Source organism: Oculina patagonica, chromosome 1 (assembly GCF_052425735.1).
Source record: "Oculina patagonica isolate OP01 chromosome 1, crgOcupat, whole genome shotgun sequence".
NCBI lineage: Eukaryota > Metazoa > Cnidaria > Anthozoa > Scleractinia > Oculinidae > Oculina > Oculina patagonica.
In genome coordinates, this window is record NC_135758.1 from 12,189,063 (window position 1) to 12,207,739 (window position 18,677).

At 41.5% G+C, this 18,677-nt stretch overlaps 1 protein-coding gene across 1 annotated transcript in view; it reads left to right on the top strand.

Annotated features, from left to right (window-relative positions):
* Window positions 1-18,428, top strand: part of LOC144656795 (myosin-IIIb-like) — a 30,617-nt gene extending 12,189 nt beyond the window's left edge. Inside the window, exons 13-32 of the mRNA XM_078517040.1 lie at window positions 406-471; window positions 708-824; window positions 1,372-1,483; window positions 2,189-2,262; window positions 2,604-2,669; window positions 2,869-2,949; window positions 5,870-5,908; window positions 6,361-6,446; window positions 7,207-7,302; window positions 8,659-8,750; window positions 9,016-9,180; window positions 10,369-10,538; window positions 11,104-11,210; window positions 11,901-11,999; window positions 12,978-13,067; window positions 13,619-13,736; window positions 14,557-14,604; window positions 14,705-14,764; window positions 15,630-15,755; window positions 17,023-18,428. Of these exons, the coding sequence (XP_078373166.1) occupies window positions 406-471; window positions 708-824; window positions 1,372-1,483; window positions 2,189-2,262; window positions 2,604-2,669; window positions 2,869-2,949; window positions 5,870-5,908; window positions 6,361-6,446; window positions 7,207-7,302; window positions 8,659-8,750; window positions 9,016-9,180; window positions 10,369-10,538; window positions 11,104-11,210; window positions 11,901-11,999; window positions 12,978-13,067; window positions 13,619-13,736; window positions 14,557-14,604; window positions 14,705-14,764; window positions 15,630-15,755; window positions 17,023-17,040 (1,830 nt within the window). The 3' untranslated portion in view covers window positions 17,041-18,428. The remainder of the gene's footprint in view (window positions 1-405; window positions 472-707; window positions 825-1,371; window positions 1,484-2,188; window positions 2,263-2,603; window positions 2,670-2,868; window positions 2,950-5,869; window positions 5,909-6,360; window positions 6,447-7,206; window positions 7,303-8,658; window positions 8,751-9,015; window positions 9,181-10,368; window positions 10,539-11,103; window positions 11,211-11,900; window positions 12,000-12,977; window positions 13,068-13,618; window positions 13,737-14,556; window positions 14,605-14,704; window positions 14,765-15,629; window positions 15,756-17,022) is intronic.
* The last annotated feature ends 249 nt before the right edge of the window (window positions 18,429-18,677 follow it).

Below are 18,677 nucleotides of genomic sequence, written 5' to 3' on the forward strand. Positions count from 1 at the left end.
CTCTCTTATTTTAGCAATTTCTAAAAGTGAACCATACCTATGCGTTTAAACCAATAACTCTCAAATTTGGTTGAGTTACTAATTTTTGGATGCTCTTTCAGATGACGGGCCCAGTTTTTCAGTGCAATCGATATTGAAAACTCGTACCCAGTCCCCTGCTCGTTTTGAACATGGCTAATAGGCGTAGGTTGTTTGGTAGTTATTTACGTTTTGGTCACTGATTGATTGATTGGTCGGTCCGTCGGTCGACAACTTGGATCGAAAATGGACAGGCCAAGCCAGACCTCATTTATAGCGTATTGTCTTCAGAACGTTCTCTTTATTTTTGACAGTACTGTGTTACTTGCAGGATAAGTAGTGTCTGTGAGATAGCTACTAGATAAGAGTGTTTTTCGTTATCCACAGGATCTGTTTTTCAATAAACCAATCGGCGTGCTGGCGTTACTGGACGAGGAAAGTCATTTTCCACAGGTTTGGTTTTGCTTTTTTGTGCGTGTTTGAAAAGGAAAAGGTTATAACATGTCTCTTTTTCACATCAGCATTGAAACTGTACCGCTGTTTCAGTCAGAAGGATAATTTGGTGAAATATCACGCACATCTCAAAATGAAGTACTAACTCTGCCATGTCTACTTGCTATAACTTATTTCACTCAGTCATTTTTTTTCGTTAAGAGGTACTTCCATTGATTTCTTTGTGTATGTTGTAGAGCACTGACCACTCATTTGTGGAGAAGTTGACACAGAACTGTAGCAAGAGTAACGTCTTCATCAAGTCAAGACATTCCAACACCAACTTCTTTGGGATTTGTCACTATGCTGGCAAGGTAAGTAATCAAATGTGTTAGATTTGTCGTTTTCTTCCGACATTTATTTACCTTGTGGTAGGTTAACAAAGCTAGAAATTTCCCTGGAGGTTCATTGGCATGGTAGATTTCAACACTATGGTCATTGTTAATTAAATGAAAAGCAAGAGTATTCTCGGTAGTGCTACATTTGAGGCCGCAGCATTCAGTTAGTATGGTTTATCAGCTTCATAGCTCTAGCTCAAAGTTTTTTTCTGGAACAATTGCGTAGCAAGGAGACAGTCAGACTCGGGCATTAAGGACCTTCTGTCAGATTTCTCGTCCCCAAGATTTACAAGAACCCGTGGTCACTTTGTTGAGCAGCATTAAATACTTTGGCCTTCAAAAGTCATGCTAACTTTCACAAAGCTCACGTTTGCTTCCGCCATTTTTGACAATCTGAAACAATTCTCGAGTGATTTACGAAGATAAGCCAAACACGACATTCGATGTTCTCCACACTAAGGAAGGAAGGAAAAGAAGTGGGAAATCCTGTACTTGATATCTGATTCTGTGTGGACTTCCGCAGGTTGAATATGACGCCACAGGTTTCCTTGAGAAAAATCGCGACACTTTACCTCCGGGTGTTATGGACATGCTGAGAAAAAGTGACAACCCACTTATTGCCACAATCTTTTCTGGTAAGTAAACCTCCTTTTCAATTCCTGTCAGGTGCTTCTCGATGTCATTTAAACCAATTACTGAAACATGGATGAATGTTTTGAAATTGTTAAACTGGTAAAGTTAACCAAAAATTCTTCGGGGAAAGGCAGCACTTGAAAGTGTTTATAATAAATGAAAACGTCCAAAATAAATGGAATAAAATATGAAAAGTAGTCTGTAAGAATTCCAGGCCGCACGAAGCTTCTTTCGAAAATTAAAAGAATCCTGCCCCAAACGTCAGTCAAGTCCTTGGTTTTCTACTCTGTGCATAATATAGTTCCTTTCAATCTTCGATATCGCTGGCCATCCTCACCTTCCAGTGGTTTCCTGTCAGTTATTGTGTTCAGTTCTAAAAACACAAACCATTGCTAGATTTCCTGTGCGCGACCGGAAGAGTCAAAATTATGCAAGTGTTGGGAAAAAACGAGGAGGGAATGAAGATGACAGGCTTCTCGCTGCTCGATATCGTTTTGCATTTGTGGTTTCGTGTCACGCGCTAGGAACATAATCCGGATATTTCTTGATCTCCACGATAATTGAAATTAGAATTCTATTGATTAACAAAAAAATTTCATCGAGTAAAATTTTTCGAGTGAAACAAAAACGTCAGGGTTACTTTTTAAACCTTATTTGTTTAATGAGATGCAAGCGGTTGTAGCTGTTGACTTCTTGATTTCTTTCAGGAACAATAACACGAACTGGAACACTGGCTCTGCAAGGACGAGTAAGCAAAGGAAATGTAGTCAGAAGAACCAAGGTAAGCTGATGAGGGGAAGCTTAAATAGTCTAACTGATCTTTCTTGTCGGACTCTCATTTTCATCTCATGCTAAAGACACGTCGTTGATTCGAACCCAGAAGTTCTATTTTGATGACGTAGCTCTGAAGTATCCGTTAAGTGTATCTGATTGCTTGTTACCTGGTAACGATTTTGCGCACGCACCAGGAAATGACCAATTGGATTTCCTCAGTGCTACGACACCATTATGACATTTTTGGTCAAAAGAAGTTTGTTTTACCTGGCTGAGATTTGATTAATGTGTCGGTTTCCATTCTAAAACGTTTATACATGGTGTTGTATGGTTTTCTTTTCCTTTTAGAGACTGAGTAAGGCACGTCAAGGAATGCCAGCCACCAAAAAGCCTACAGTTGGCGCGCAGTTCAAGGTACACCCTTTTTTCCTTTCAGATTGGAATCACAAATTCTTGTAGCGCTCTATGCTCACGCTTAGGTTGTTTTTTGATCTATCATGGTACAGACCATTTAACAGTGTGTTTGATTTCTTAAATTTGATTTATGTCCTGCTGGTTCTGGCAGTGTTAAACACCTTTAAATCAAAATTGTAATCACCTTATCTCCTACAAGACGTCTTTAGGAATCCTGATGGAAAGAATGACAGCCGCCAATCCACATTTCATCAGGTGCATCAAGCCAAACAATGAAAAGGTACCTCACTTGTTTTCAGTTGCTGTTTTGTCGCTCTTTGTAGTTGCCCAGTGCCTCTCTTAAATACCTCGCAGACTTGTGACAACACGCAGTTATGCTGACATAAAGCTCGAATTTGTATGTTGTTTTAAGGGAACAAAAGATCAGTCAATAGGTTTATTTAGTGGTGAAATTTAGTGTTTGTTTTTGTGGCTACAGCTTTTTGATAAAAATATGATGAGAAGTATAGCGCACATGTTATGGAACATGCGAAGATGTCTGATGGAGAACAGAGAGAGGACATCAATGTTGATGAGCCACGCAGGAATGGTGGGCCTGATGAGGACTCCAGGACTCGCCACTCGACATCGCCATCAGAAAGAAACGAGCCCCGACGTGTCCGAGCAGCGCGGCCGTCGAGAAGACAGGAAGGGACCAGGAAGAAGGGGAGGAAGGGAGAGAAGAGTCGAGCTCTCCAGACAGACGGGAGGGAGAAGGGTGGGGGGGGGCCAGCAAGGGGGACAGGGGAGACGAAGCGAAAGCGTCAGTGCCCCCCGCCGGAGCCCCACGGAACCGCCAGCGGCGTCCCCCAAAGGCGCAGAGTGGAGCAGCAGATCGACGCTGGTGGGGCGAATGGGAACATCGCGAAATGGAGAATGAAGGCGCAAGAAGCCAGGACCTGAGGACAGCAGCGGACCACCAACTGGATGCCCAGACAAAAAGTCCAGTGCACCGTAATGATCGAAGCGCCCCCCCAATAGCGCCCCCCCGAAAGCGCCCCCCGAAGTGGCGCCCCATCCAAAGCGCCCCCACAGGCCCCCCGCACCCCACAGTGCCCCAGTGACTGCCCACGAGTCACGACGCACGACCCGACCCCCGAGGGACGCCCCGACGCCGAACGGCCGGCCCCCGAGGGCGGGCGCGCGACAACGAGCCACACGAGGAGGGGGTCCGCGAAGGCGGGAGGGGCGACGAGAGGAGAGCGCCAGACAGCCGCCGCGCCCCGCCCGCACCCCAGCGACAGCCGAGAGACGAGCGAGGAGACGCCAGAGGGAGAAGTACAATGAAGAGAAAGTGAAAGAGAGGAAAAGGTGAGATAAGACAGGAGAGATAAAGAAAGGATAGTGTCCAAAAAAATAAAAAGAGGATAATGGAACAAAAAAGAAGAAGAAGAAGAGAGGAAGAGGAGAGGGAGAAGAGAAGAAAAGAGTGAGGGAGGTAGAAAAAGAAAAGGGCCCCGTGAGAGAAGACAGGAGAAGAGAAAAAAAAAGGGGAAAAGAGAAAAAAGAGCAAGGACAAAAGGGGCGGATGAAGGAAAGGGAAAAAGGACGAAAAACTCAGGAGAGGAGAGAAAGGAAAGAAGGGAAGGAAGAGAGAAAGGAGGAAGGGAAAGAAAGAAGAGAGAGGAAAGAAGAAAAAGAAAGGACAAGACGAAAAAAGGAGAAACCAAGGAAAAAAAAGAAAAAAAAAAAAAAAGAAAAAAAAGCCGACGAGAAAGCCCCAAGAGTACCAAGGCACCTAGTGAGAGAAAAAAAAAGCAAGCGAAAGATGAAGGGGGAAAGAGGCGCGAAGTTGAGAGCGAGAAAAATGAAAAAAAAAAAAAAAAAGGTAAAGAAAAAGAATGGAACAGAGAAAAAGGAGAAAGAAAAGAGAAGGGAAGAAAGTGCCCAAAAGAGAGCCAAAAGCTCTGAGATGTAAGTGAAGGAGGCACAGAAAAAGAGAGAAGTTACCTGTAAAATTGCGATAAAAGATACATGTGTTGAGGAGGAGTAAGGCACGCAAGGAATGCCAGCCACAAAAGCCAAGTGTAGGTACACCCTTTCTTCTAGATGAACAATTGTAGCGCTCTATGCTCACGAGTTTATCTATCATGGTACAGACATTAACAGTGTTTGATTTTAAATTTGATTTATGTCCTGTGTCCGGGCCATATTAGTGGGTACTTGTTGTAGTTGAGTGCCATACCTCGAGAGAAAGATAGGTATGTGGAAAAAAGATGAAGGAAAAAGAGGGGGGAGAGAGGGAGTAGTCGGGGTTTTGTAGTGGGGGAAGAGAACGAGGAGAGGGCAGAAAAGATTGAGAAAAGGGAGAAGAAAAAAAGAGGAGAAAGGAAAAGTAGAAGAATGAAAAGGTGGAAAGTGAGTAGCGAAGACGGCGGAAAAAATGATTGAAATTACCGTGGAGATTGAGTTACCAGAAAATGAAAAATGGGGTCCGGAGTGAGGAGGAGGGGACATAGGGGTGGAGAGTGGAGAGGATAAGGTGAGTTTTGATGTTTGTGGGTTGGAGGTAGTGTGTAAAGTGGGCGAATAAAAGGCACACAAAATTGTCCGAACGCACTCCGCTAATCCATGATTATTACTAGTTTAAAAAGTGCAGAGCGAAACCACATGCAGCTACATAGCTTCTTTTAATTCTGGTGCATTATCATCATCATCATCATTATTATCATCATCATCACGACAACATTTTGTTATGACACCAATAGTGCGATGATCTATGGCCATTTTGCCCTGTCTTCAGTAACACTAGCGTCGCATTTGAGGCCGGCCGGCGGTGTGGAGCGGATGCCTCCTTAGGGCGCCGCCAGCATAGCCTGGTTTTGAGTTTAAAATAGCACTCTCCTAGACCAGTTGCCTTCACCCAGCTAACAAGCCTGGTCTGCTTGAATATTTAACCCATAGCTGGGACTGGGGAACCACACACCGGTGGGTCTTACATACAACAGCCAATAGGGCCCCAGCTCCTCTGCTCATAAAATTTATACCCCCGATGATGCTAAGCCAGATAATTTGAATACGTTCTCTAATACGCTTCTTCGCTTGAGCTTCCAAAAATAAATAAGCGACCTAAGTGCCGAATAAAATCACTGTAGTAGTTCTCCCGAATGGTATCAACGTCGTATAGAAGGTTTGTTCATGTTTTTTTGCATTATTTACAGATATCCGACAGCCTCGATCTGAAATACGTGAAAGAACAGGTGAGTGTTGTAATATTATTGGGCAATTATCTTGTTATCAATTAAACACTACAGTCCTCGACAAAAACAGTTGAGACAAACGCCAGTTTCGTACACATATAAAAATCTTTCTATGGATGGGACAACTAAAACCATTTAAACTTTGTCTATTTCTCCCTTACCTCCCTCTCCTTCCTCTCAATCCAATGTGGTTTCCGATGATTGCCAAAACACAAAGACACGAGACATGAGTTTTGGATAAGAACAACATTGATTAGCGGTAGGGGTGGGGAGGGAGGAGATGCACCTAGTCCCGCTTTACCTGAAATGGGTTGAAAAGAGTGTTTTGTCGAAACAGTTTTGTTTAGGATTGTAGCATTTATAGGCTCAAAATCATGGCTTGGATTATTTTTCTCTTAATTTGCAAGGTTATAGCTAACCGAAAAAATTGTTGTCTTGGTTTGGTGTTTCAGCTGGCGTATACTGGTGTGCTGGAGACCACTCGTATCCGCAGGGAAGGCTATGCGCTGAGAATATCCTTCGCCGACTTTGTGGACAGGTTAGTGGCAGTCTGTATACATGCATGAATGAAGATAGCTTGTTACCCATAGGTAATTTTGATAACATTTTCTTTAATAATGAGCTCTAAATTTGAAATTGGCGTTGACTGCGACTGTCGTTTATTGGCAAAATCACGGCCATGTGACAAACGAGGATGATTTCTGAGCATTGTAGTCATTGTAACTGACAATCGTATACAAACTAAGATAACCTTTAAAAAAGTCGTCACGGCGTTTTTATAAGTTGACTCAAATGCAATCCGTTTTAATCTTCTGCAATTTTGTCCATCCATGTCCCTTCTAGATTTTTTCTGATTCTGTTGAGTTCTTCTACAGCTTAAATTTATCGTTATTGTGATATTTCAACGTAATTCAGGTAGTTCAACGACCAAATTGGTTAAAATTACTTGACCTAAAGTGCTAGTCTGTGCCGAACCATGAGCTACATGGTGTAAGCCGTAATCAGGTGTTTTTCGATCGTCACGCTTATATCCCCTCAGTGCAAATCAATCAATCAATCAATTTATTAATGTCATGCGCGGGATGAGGTTGCCCTCTATATTCGAGCCAGAGGCTCAAAATTTACAAAACTATTGTCACCTTCCTACGTAAATATATTTGATAACAATAAGTATTGATCCGCAAAACAAAAAGGCCTCTGGAATAACATTGGCGCGATGTATATTTCTCCTTATTCTCCTGTTTAATTTTTTCTCAGAGCTTTCTAAGCTTATCTCGTTGTTTCTCGTGTCCTGTTAGGTACAAGCTTGTGTTATACACAGCAAACTTGCCGAGCAGTAAATCCAGCTGTAGACAGATTCTGAACAAGTCACGTCTGAAAGACTGGCAGATTGGGTGAGTGAAAAAAGTGAAAGTGTTGAGAATCGCTTTTGTAACACGATTTAGTTCGTAAACGAGACCACTCAATAACAAGATCTTCACAGAGAGCCCACCATCCTCGGAGACCCAGGGGCAGTAAGTGGGGGTGAGTGAAAGTCTGTACGGGCGACATAAAAAACCCAGACTTTCCCTTGCCCTTAATAACTGCCCCGGGGTCTCCAAGGATGCAAGCCAGCCAGGATTTAAGCATACAGAAAACAAACCTGAAAACGGCAACAGTTTGATTAAACGTCTCCTACTAAGAACGCGGATGGGAGTGAAGGGGAGGGAGGGGTGGTGTTAGGCTCTTACCGAAAGTGCTAGCACTTTTTTTGGCATTTGTTGGCTTCGCGAGCATTTTTTTTTTACATTTTATCCCAAAAAGCACTGCTAGCATTATTTTGGATTTTCGACTGACTATTTGTCTAATTTTGTGTTAAAAAGCACAATCTGACTTTATTTATGGCGTCCAAAGATGCATTAGCCATCATTTTAGTCAAGGGAGCCGTGGAGGGCTGGGGAATAGGTTTGATACGTCAGTGGTTGCCTTCTAGAAACCCAGTCCATCACACTCGTTTCAAGAAGACGTCATCCACGTTGTCATCGAGGAACAATGGAAGTCAGCCAGCCAAGGCAAAAATAGCTCGAGATCGTACTCTGACACCAAACATTGATCGTTACATTTTATTGTTGAAAAATGTAACTGAAAATCTGAAAAATGTAATATTCTATGTTTAAAAAAATCGGGAAAAAAGTGAGCATTTTTATGTTACCCACGAGCACTTTTTAAAAAAATTAGCATTATTTTAGCACTTTTTCGGCAAAAAACGAGCACTTCTTTTAGCATTTAATGCTTTTTTGCGAGCACTTTCGGTAAGAGCCTAGGTGGTGTTAGGACACAGGAGTCGTGTAGGCAACCACTATAATAGCGAGAAAGAAGGCTTACAGTTTCTGTGCTACTAACTTCAAACTAATAGCTTTTGATTTTAGATTCAGATTTTTATTATTTGCACTTTTTACAAACATCATACAACAATTAAATTACAACATCAGCGACGAAAATGCTTAAATAGCAAAAAGAAAATAATAATAAAATGTGCTCAGTGACCAACGTAGCTAAAGCATTCGAGTTGGTCACTGGGGAAAATTTGCTAAATGTGTTTGCAATGCAACTTGATCACGAAGCACCACTAAAAGTTATCGAAACCTTTTTTACTAATTGTTAATTCGAAACTTGACGTCGAAAGTCTCCCATCTCGATTCTAGAAAGCTTGAATGCATACAGCCTTTTGGCATCCGTATGTGTAACCTGTTTTTTCTTTCAATTCTTAGACATACAAAGGTGTTCTTGAAGTACTGGCACGCGGAGAAATTGGCGGAACAGCTGCAGAAGGCTCAGGAAGCTGTCATTAAAATACAGAAAGGTATATTTCATTACGTGAAAAAGTAATTATTTTCACTTTTGTGGGATGATATAAGCAAATTTTTGATACTTAGTTTCTATTACAAGTCCTTGCTTTAGAGGTATGTAAAAGAACATTTTAAAATCCCCTTGCCCGTTAAATTTTAGTCGTCTCGTGTCACTTATTTTTCCCTGCCAAGCAGTGTATAAATTTTTATCGGCAACTAACTAAGCTTTATAGACGAAGTGGCACTGAGAACTCACAACCTTTTCTCTCCCTTTTCAAGTGGTTCGGGGATTCCTTGCCAGACGAAGATGTAAACGCCTTCGTGAAGAAGCTGTCTTAAACGCCAAGAAAGCCGCCACATTTTTGCAGTATTCCGGCGCATGTGGAAATAAATTGTTCAATAAACAGGAAGAAATGCTGCAACAAGACAACAAGAAAAAAGCAGGTAATGTATTGTATTAGAATTCCTGGACTGGACTACAGGCTGTAATTAATGGTATATTTTGGCGATGCGGAAACTATTTAACAATTAGAGTTACACGAGCCCGAGTTTTCTGCGAGGAGCAGCAGTTGTTTTAGTCTAATTGTTTTTATTGCCTTTTTAATCGTTTGGTGAACGCACTATTCTCACCATGCTCAGCACCAAGAAATGGCTTTAATAAAAGCAGGAGTTCTATCTCTCTGATCCTGACTAACTGATCATGAAAGTAATTTTTTGCAAGACGGCATTTTTTTTAATATTACTCGTTTTGATTGGAGAACAGAATAGCCCGGACTGGGAGGGGGAGCTCACCCCTCTCCCCCCCCCCCCCCCGCCACCATCACCCTTCCTAGGGAAAATAGCCCACTTTGTGGAATGTAATTTCAAAATTACAGTTTTTTTTCGATAATTTAAAAGACCTGGAGCTATCAGTTATTGTGTTTTGTATTATCGACTTGGAATTGCATGCTATACAACAGATGCAGTAATAATAATAATAATAATAATAATAATAATAATAATAATAATAATAATAATAATAATAATAATAATAATAAGTGAAACCAGTTGTTCTTTTGATGGAAACTATCGATTGACTGTTTGCTCGTCGCAACTCAATTCAAAATGCTCGAGCAAGTTGCCAAGTTCCGGTTTTCATGTTGCCGTATAAAACGAGGTCATACCACTTTTGTTTCAACGAAACAGAAAAAATGCCCCTTATTCGGTTGTTATCAACAGAATGCGAGAAATAAGCGACAGGCTTAGTTTACTTTGCTAAGCTAGGAATTACACTTCAAAATTACGAACGTAAGCCGTAACAGGGCAATTATTTCATCCTTCTTTGAAAAAGAGGTGGAATTATTATGTTTCATACGGGAATAATGGAGACCGGAACTTGGCGACAGGCAAATTTGAATTGAAAGTTGCAAGTTACGACGAGCAAACTGTCAATCAATATTGGTACATTGCACCGCAACATTACAAAGTTCCCATCAAAAGAACATCCGGTTTGACTGTAAGTACAAAGGAATCGAAACTTCCCAATGTAAGCCTCAATTTTCTCCATACATTTATATCCTAATCTAGTTTGAAGTCGTATACTATCTCGTTCACTCTAACAACACCGCCTTGCTTTTTATATTTTTGCATTAGAAATCCTAAAGAAGAAAACTACAAACTATGTTTCGTTGCATTTCCCACCGCCTTCTGTTGTGGACGACGAAGATGACTTTCCACCACCCCCACCGGATGCTCTTGGACTACCCCCTAAAAAGAGTGTTGGATCGCGTAACACAAGTCTTGGGTCGCTAGAAGAAATTGAGGTATTCAAAGATTTTGATCACAATTTACGTGTGGTTCAATTTTACCTTTGGTACAATCTGGTAGTTTTGCTTTGTTTTATATTCATTATCATAATATACACTAAAACAAAGGAAAATACCAAATTGTACCAAGTACAAAATAAACTCAAACCGTGTTGACTATTGATCTATAACAATAGCTATGCACGTGAACAAATCTTTGAAGGCTCCGTTGTGTTCTGGCGTTGCGAATGGAATGCTTTGCTCTTTTGTAGACCAAAGTAGACCACTGCCATTTTGCAGGAATTTCGTCTGTCTATGTCGTTCAACGAAAAGACATAAACTGAGGTGGGAATTAAGCGTCCCCCTCCCCCCTTCCACCTCCGGGAAAGTGGAAAAAGCTGCTTTTCGCAAATCTTCGTACGTCATCAGGAAAGTTCATGTCTTTTAGCAACCCCTCTGTTGAAAAAACGTGGGTTCAATTTATTCTCAAGAACGGAAATCCGCTATATAAACGTTTTTCTCTCCGACTGAATGTCTTTTGAAAAGCGATGGTTGATTTAACATGTTTAATTTGTCATGGCAGATTGATGATGAGCTTCTTACTGATGACATGGAGGAAGAGGAAGATGTGTTTATTGGTCAACCTCACCCAATCAAGGGCGGGTTTGGAGCCGTGGCCAACAAAGCAGCGTATGTTTCAATTTGTCAGTCAGTCAGCAGTCAGCCAGTCCCCAGGCAGTCAGGCAGTCAGTTAGTCAGGCAGTCAGGCTGGCAGACAGGATGGCAGTCAGTCAGGCAGGCAGTCAGTCAGTCAGTCAGTCAGTCGGTCGGTTGGTCGGTCGGTCGGTCCGTCGGTCTGTCGGTCGGTCGGTCCGTCGGTCGGTCGGTCGGTCAGTCGTTTTTTAGTTAGGCAGTCAGTCAGTCAGACAGTCAGTCAGTCAGTCAGTAGTCTGTCAGTCAGTCAGGCAGTCAGTTAGCCGGACAGTCAGAGTAGGAGTCAGGCTGGCAGGGGGGTTGTTTGTGTTGGGGGGGGGGGGGGTGGGTGGTCTGTCAGTTAGTCAGTCAGACAGTTAGCCGGACAGTCAGTCAGTTAGTCAGTCAGACAGTTAGCCGGACAGTCAGTCAGTTAGTCAGTCAGACAGTTAGCCAGACAGTCAGTCAGGCAGGCAGTCAGATAGTTAGCCGGACAGTCAGTCAGGCAGTCAGTCAGTCCATACGTCAGTCAGTTAGACAATCAACTAGCCAAACAGACAGACGGACAGACAGACAGTGTCGTAGTTTGTGGAGAGCTCTTTGTGAACTCTAATATAACCGGCCGCGTGTTTACTTTCCATGTCAACCGTAACGTCACTCATCATATTTACATTCGTTGTCTCTCAGTGCCGTGCAGTGGTTTCAAGAGACTCAGGTCCCCAAAGGAGTTGTACAGGACGAGAGTGGAATGTTCAGCGAGTGGTTTCATGGCATCATTTCCAGAAGGTATATTCCTTCGCCTAAATTACAGGAATGACATAATGTAGATTGATATCAAGATTGTGTTATAGTATCATCCGATAAGCAGATACCTTATTACATTAAGTTTTCGCAACACGTTAATTTCGCGATTTGAGGTGCGCATATTTCGCGACATTTAATTAAATTTTGCCATTTTTGCGAAAATTTTGTATTTTGAAACATTTTAATTTCGCGTTTTTGAGTGGGACACAATTTACATTTCCTTAGCAATATTATTTAACATTCCCTTGAGTTAAATAAAACGATTTTATCAAAGGAACAATAACGTCAAACTTAATAAAAACGCAAGGGCGGGACTAAATCTCGCCAATAGCAACAATACAGCAGTTCTCACAATGTCTACAAGTAGGTCATGCTTGCAAGTGCGTGCATGAGTTATTGTTCTTGAGTCAACTGACGACAACATCCATTTACATTAAAAATTCCTTCCTTCAAAGGTACTAGACTTATTCTTTCTCGATTATTGACATAATGCGAGTGACTTAATTTTCGCGTCATGTTATGTTCGCGACACTTATTGTTCGCGTCACTATAATTTCGCGATTTTTTTGGAATGGATCGCGAAATTAACGTGTCGCGAAAATTTCATGTAATAAGGTACTTAGACCCAATGCCAATTCCGAAATATCAATTCTTTTCACCAATATCCGTACAGTTCTGTTCAACTCAAATTCTATGAATTTGGCGGTAGATGATATTTCCTAGTTGATGATTTTCAATATTCTCCGCACTTTCCTGCTTGACAAGTGTTAACATTTTAAAGAGAAATCAGAATTTGATCACCATGGGTTTAGATTGTTCCCTTTGAGATTGACTGTTTTCTGTAATATGAGCAGACGTGAATTAAACACGTATGCAGACACGGCTTAGAGTTGTTTTCCTTTTTCGTTTTCATGTTATTCTTTTTCCCTTAATTTTGTTTCTTTTTGCGTTCGTTTTCAGGGAGTCTGAGCGCCTGTTGTCAAACAAGCCAGCGGGTTGTTTTCTGATCCGTGTTAGTGAAAGCCGCTTTGGTTACACATTGTCCTACAGGTGAGCCGACTAACGGTCAATGCACATTGAAGCGAGCAAGCGAGATCTGGAAAGCTCAGCTGCTCTTCCACCCTACCCCCATCAGGGGTGGATGCGTAAGGTGTTTTCTTCTCTCGCATTTCGCTCGTAGGGTGAATCACTATCTGATTGTCAAATACGATCCACGGAATTCCTTCTCTGAGAGTTCAGTGTTCAACGATTTTGGTCAGAATCGTTCGATCCATGAGTTGTTGGTTCTCGTCCGAAGGTTCTTCCCCGGGTTCCCTGTTTTCCTCCTTCATGAAAAACCAACATTTCCAAATTCCAATTCGACCTGGATAGACTGACGTCCCGCACAAAACCAGCTAAAGCTGATGTGGCTTCCACTCTAAATATTATAATTTTTAAGGCATCTTCCGCTCTGGGGGGAACGTAAAAATGCGTGAAGTTCTTCTAAACTAGCTTAAACGGGGGGCATTTGCTAAACCTCGAGGTCTTTTTTAAAAATATCGTAGTTTATGTTCTTCTTGTCCCAGTGCAACGTATTTATCTGGAGTGCTTGTCGTTTTCAGGGTAAAGGGGCGCTGTAAACACTACATGATCGACCAGACTCGTTCTGGGAAGTTTGTCATCGTTGGAATGCCGCGAGTCTACAAGTCTCTCAAAGAGATGGTCAATGTACATAAAAAGGTACAAGGTTCAGTTCAGTCACGTGTGTGTTACATGATGTGAGCAAGTACACTTCCGCCGGAAGTCACGTGAGAGCGTGACCTCAAAGCCGGGGGGGCAGGGGGAAGGGGGCGGCCCCCGCCAGGAAAATTTAAACTAAAGTGAACTAATCTAAAAAAACTAGGAAAACTAAAGGTGTGCGAAGTTTGGCCCCGCTGACAAAAAATCTTAGGTACGGCCCTGGACCTAAGGGCCACAAAATTAGAAATGTGGCAGACGCTCTTCCTATCACTGCAGTAACAAATAGGGATCTCGCAAACTTCTGGGCCCGTATCGCTTTGGAGTAATCGTTCCGGCTCACTGAAAACCACCTTTTGGGGGCCCGAAAATATTTAAAAAAAAAAAGGAAAGAACCCAAGTTCCATGTGTTCTCAAAGGTTCCTCGCCTTAGGATGGGTGGAGAACAAAATAAAACGCTTGGACGGCACAGTTTTAAATCGACAAGTTCTTAATTTCTTATTTTTCAGTGTAGCTTTTTTTTTCGCTACGAGGAACATTTTTTTTCAAAGGAGATTATAAGCGCAGCTAGTATTCTTCTGTTAATTCAACGAGAGTTTGTCCCTTCTCTCTCTGTTTTAAACAGAAGAGAGCCGATTGATTGATTGATTGATTGATTGATTGATTGATTGATTGATTGACTGATTGATTGATTGATTGATATTGATTGATTGGTCACACACTGGGGCTTCGTCCAAAAGTTAGATGAAATTTGACTTTATCAATTGAACCCCTGTATGAGTATTTCTGTGATACATTTTCTTTTGTTGTTGTTTTTACGCAGGAACCAATAAATTCAGAGGGAGACATTTTAGTTCTACCATGCGGGCAGGTAAGAAGTCAGGAAGTAAACGTGTGCTGTAGACTCTTGCTGCCCCCTCTTACTTACCGTAAGTTTAAATTGTTTTACTTGCACGTGTTGTTCGTTTTAGGAATCAAAAGAAGAAGCAGAAGCAGATTACGTGGAATTAATAACGGTGCAAGACGTTCAGGTGACAAGAAAATAAGTCTGTGTTTTAGCATTCGCTTCTTTAGTTGTTTACCATTTACCAGAAAAAATTCTGGAAATTTTAATTAAGATGTGAATGGTTTGCCCAAACGGAAAATTTTCAAAAAAGGTCTTAAAAGGAAGCCAAAATTCCCAACCGTAATATCCGTACGGAATATTAAAAATGTGCTTCAATGCCATTTGCTTTTAACAACCAGTTTCCGGCCTTTCGACAGTTTCGACCCGTATACGCGCTTACTCAGCTCAGTTCCTGGCGCTTCCAGTAAATTCTGTTAAATGGAACTCGCTCAATCTCAGTCGGAGTTCTCGTTAGGGGTTTTTTGCTTGCCATTTGCCCAAACTGTGAACCAACCAGTTTCACTATGTTAATGGTAAAGAACCTTTGTCGCCATTAAAACGCCAAGTTATTAACCATTTTAAGCTGTAATCATAATTCTGCTGGGCTGCCTGTAACCAGTTATAGCACAGCCATTTCAACTTAACTTTCCAACAGTGGACTTTACTTTAGTCCAAACTAAAGTATCAAACATCCTTAGAAGCTGTCCTTATATTTCTTTACATATGAGTTGTGAGAGTTAGGTGGTACTTACGTGGTACATCAAAGATAGTATCACCTAGTCGATAATTTCTGTATTCTTGACATTCGTCTGCTTGACAATGTATTAAGGTTGTAATAAGAATATCGATGTTAATCGTTCTAAAGCCACGCTGAGATGTAGCTGATGTGGCCTGTTTCGTCTCGTTACTATTGAATGCATTAAGATTTCTCTTGTCTCTCTGGGACGTATCCTTCATTATATACTCTACCTTATTTACACCTTATCTATGTTTATATCTCTCCCCTATAGAACAACCGTAGAGTTCGTAACGTGAAAAAGGACGATGACGCCCCACCCCTCCCTCCTAAGTCTCCTAGGTCACCTAAAGTGAAGGAAGACTCCTTACCACCACCTCTCCCTGCACGAAACTACCAGGTAAGTCGCGACAATAATCAGTGCCAACTGCCAAGCATCCTGTCTAAGCTTTTCTGAGAGTTTAAACCTCCTGTAAACAGAATTTAAATATTATCTCATTTCAACCTCATGGTGCAATCAGACAATACAGCCTACTCCCCAAATTCTGGAAGTGCAGTTTGTGTACTCCTTCGTAAACGAGGCGGAACCCTACGTAAATGACCTTGGGGCACCTCTTAATAAACGTGGCTCTCTCTACGTAAAACGTGGCGCATCCCTAAGTTAACGTGCGGCACCCCTATATAAACGTCACGCAAGCTTATGTAAACGTGGTGCATAAACGTAGCAGATTCTTTTGTAAACGTGGCGCATCCCTATGTAAACTTTAGGGCGCCTTTTAATAAACAGACGCACCCCTACGTTATTGTGACGCACTTCTATATAAACGAAGCGCATTCTTTTGTAAACTTGGCGCATTCCTATGAACACTTAAGGCACCTTTAAATAAACAGACGCACCCCTACGCAATTGTGGCGCATCCCTTTATAAGCGTGGCGCAACCGTACGTTAACTTGGCGAATAAACGGCTAGAGGTATCATCTGCATTCTATTTATACTGTTGCTTTTATGAGAGAGTTTCGAGGCCTTCTGAAAGTAGATTGGTTATAAAGTACAACTTGGTCTCTTCAGTCAAAATGAAAGTGAATTCCCTTTGCGTTTGTTGTCATTGGCTATTTCTATTACACTGGTTTTGGCTTTAATAAACTACTAAAGCTCTGCAAATGACGATTTTGGGCCCTTGGGTTGAAATAACACCACGTAGATTAAAGATTATTTGCACTCCAGATCAAGCAAAACCGTAGCGCATTCTTTTGTAAACGTGGCACATTTTCATGTAAACGTGGCGCATTCCTATGAACACTTAAGGCACCTTTAAATAAACAGACGCACCCCTACGCAATTGTGGCGCATCCCTTTATAAGCGTGGCGCAACCGTTCGTTCTTGCCTTTATGAGAGAGTTTCGAGGCCTTCTGAAAGTAGATTGGTTATAAAGTACAACTTGGTCTCTTCAGTCAAAATGAAAGTGAATTCCCTTTGCGTTTGTTGTCATTGGCCATTTCTATTACACTGGTTTTGGCTTTAATAAACTACTAAAGCTCTTCTTAACAACTGTTCAATTGTGAATCTGACTACTACTTCAACATACGAACGATGTTTTTTTCATTGACAAATGACTACAAAAATGCGTTTTTCTTGCTTTACGCTTTTCTTTTTGTTCTATTGTAGGGAACCAGACTTCGCTGAAAATAGAAGGAAGCCTTCATGTACGATAAATATTTTAATTGGTATTTTCAAGTTTAAATCGTTGACTGTACCTACGTAAATTACTAACTGGTCAATTTTAAGCCAGCTTTCCAGGACAAAATTCTTTATGTGCAGTTAGTTAATTGAGACTCGAAGGAAACAAAATTAACGTGTTTCCTGAGGGGGCTGTTATTATATGATTTGGTATATAGCACAACGAAGACTTTGAGAAACGGCGGTCGTCGTTCAACATTCAGGCAAAGGTGCACTGTTACTCTATGACGTCATACATTTTGTAATGTTGCACGCTCACTGACTTTGGCGGGAGACAGTTTTGTTGCTAATGAGAGCGCGTGCTGTCGGGGGAAAATCCAGCTATTTAACAATTCATGCATAATTTTTCGTAAGGCAGCGTAGAAAAAAATAATGTTGGTGTAATAGGCATTTTTACAAAAATATTTTAGGGTACTCAAATTGGCAATTTATAATATGCGTTAAGGCATGATAATAGCCCAGTAAGTAGGCCGGGCTCAACCTCGTCCCCAGGGCACTTTTTCCCTTCAGAGCGGGAGGGGTGGCCTGTACCCGTCCGTCCCGCTCTGAAGAGAAAAGCGCCCTGGGGACGAGGTTGGCAATAGCGAAGCGCGCGAGTGACGTCACGACTCAGACAAGACTCAGACAAACAAACCGGAATGGCGGACGATTTTCCTTAAACAGTTTCTAAAAGGGGCGAAAACTTTGCCTAGATTCCTTAGAACACGCTGATGTTTTCTGAGCCTCGTGGGGGTTATATTCATTTGCATTCTACTTTAAGACCCCGCGCGCTTCGCTGTTCCTAGACTCACAACATCGCGAAAGGTGTGGTATTTTTTATTTAATTTAGAATATAATTATTTTAAAGACGATCGAATTAGACATTAACACAGGCAGTGATACTAGGAGCAGGTCTCCTGTTAAGCACTCAGACGAAACAATGTTATCTCGCGGCATAAGTTTGAAAGAAGAATTTTTAGCATTAGAAACCGTTAGAAAACGTTAAGTCAATTCATGCGACTGGCATTTACAAAGTCGTCACATAGAATACAAGTTGTAATTTGAAACTGGCAGTGTAGTTGGTATAAATTCCTTAAATTAAGGAGGGTCTATTATAATCCGGCGGTTAACAGTTTCAGCCTTTTGGAGAAAGTTGTTTGCGGTCTAGCTAGGAGAAACAAAATATAGCGGTTTGCGGAAGATACGACCCCCCATAATCGAGCCTCATAATACAATTCTCAGGAGAGAAACCCCTAATTTGTAGAAAATAAAGATTGTTTTTTTGAAGTATGAACTCGTTAGCAGAAGTTCTAATTATGACTTAAACCCTAAATAAAGAATTGTTTCCACTTGAATCGAGTTTTTTTCTTGATATATCTTGATTCTGTTTAAAATAGTGCGTCTGATTTAGTTTTGAGCGCTTTTCTGTACGGAGAAACCAGATTTTCTGGTAAAAAAAAACAACTGAACAGTCCTTCCCGCTGGAAAATGTTTGGAAAACATGAACTACCTTCAGAGGTATTCCGCTTTAACTGTTTTTACCGGAAAGTCCAGCATATCACTGAACCGTTATGCTTTCCCGCACTGTTACCATGTTCTTCGAT